General features: G+C 58.1%; 1 protein-coding gene across 1 annotated transcript; it reads right to left on the reverse strand.

Moving 5' to 3' along the window:
* Positions 1–26: 26 nt before the first annotated feature.
* Positions 27–726, reverse strand: LOC130588647 (retinal guanylyl cyclase 1-like). The gene is made up of 2 exons (XM_057389550.1): positions 678–726; positions 27–269 (listed from the first exon to the last, which is right to left on the reverse strand). The coding sequence occupies exons 1-2, from the start codon at positions 711–713 to the stop codon at positions 81–83; spliced, it is 225 nt and encodes a 74-aa protein (XP_057245533.1). The 5' UTR covers positions 714–726; the 3' UTR covers positions 27–80.
* Positions 727–1179: the final 453 nt, after the last annotated feature.

Raw genomic sequence — 1179 nt, forward strand, 5'->3', positions numbered from 1 at the left:
GCCCACCCCAAGGCCACACCGTCCAACATTAATTTCCCCAAGGCCACGCCCACAAGCCACACCCCAAAGCCACACCCTCGCTAAGCCCCGCCCCCCGGAGCCCCGCCCTCACCGTGCGGCTGCGGGGGCGGGGCCGGCACCCGCTGCGCCTCCAGCAATTGGTTGAAGCCGTGGTCAGTGACCTTGAGCACGAAGCGTCCGTCAACGACGCAGTTCCGGGACTTGAGYCGCCCGTGGACAACGTCCCGATGGTGCAGGTACCGGACACCCTGGGGGACAGAGAGAGTGACCACTGTGGCCACTGGACAGCGCTGCGGTCACCAAACATGGGTGTGGTCAGTAAACATGGCTGTCATTATCAAACATGGCCGTGGACAATGTCCCCGTGGTGCAGGTACTGGACACCCTGGGGGACAGATTGAGTGACCACTGCATGAGCACCTTGTGGCCACCACAATGACCACAATGACCCAATGACCCCAATGACCCCATGATGTCCCCGTGGTGTCACCTTGATGAGGTCAATGAGAAGGGATGATTTGAACATCCAGTCCAGTTTCATGTCCTCAATGACCCCAATGACCTCCACACCCCAATGACCGCAATGACCACAATGACCCCAATGACCCCGTGGCCACAATGACCCCAATGACCCCATGATGTCCCCGTGGTGTCACCTTGATGAGGTCGATGAGCAGCGACGATTTGAACATCCAGTCCAGTTTCATGTCCATAATGACCCCAATGACCCCGATGACACCAATGACCCCAATGACCACAATGACCACTCCATGCCCACAATGACCCCGTGGCCACAATGACCACAATGACCACCATGTCCCCGAGGTGTCACCTTGATGAGGTCAATGAGCAGGGACGATTTGAACATCCAGTCGAGTTTCATGTCCACAATGGCCCCAATGACCACAATGTCCCCACCATGTCCCCGAGGTGTCCCCATGATGTCCCTGTGATGTCCCCGTGGTGTCACCTTGATGAGGTCGATGAGCAGCGACGATTTGAACATCCAGTCCAGTTTCATGTCCTCGTTCCTCAGCAGATCCTCCAGGCTGCCGCGGGAGCAGTGCTCGGACACGATGGCGAAGATGCCGCAGTCGTGGAAGAACCCGAGGAACAAATTCACGTTCTCGTGGCGGAGATCGCGCAGCTGAGCGGGGA

The sequence above is a fragment of the Malurus melanocephalus genome, unplaced genomic scaffold, assembly GCF_030028575.1.
Source record: "Malurus melanocephalus ecotype Western Australia unplaced genomic scaffold, MMel_1.1 scaffold_8671, whole genome shotgun sequence".
Lineage (NCBI taxonomy): Eukaryota > Metazoa > Chordata > Aves > Passeriformes > Maluridae > Malurus > Malurus melanocephalus.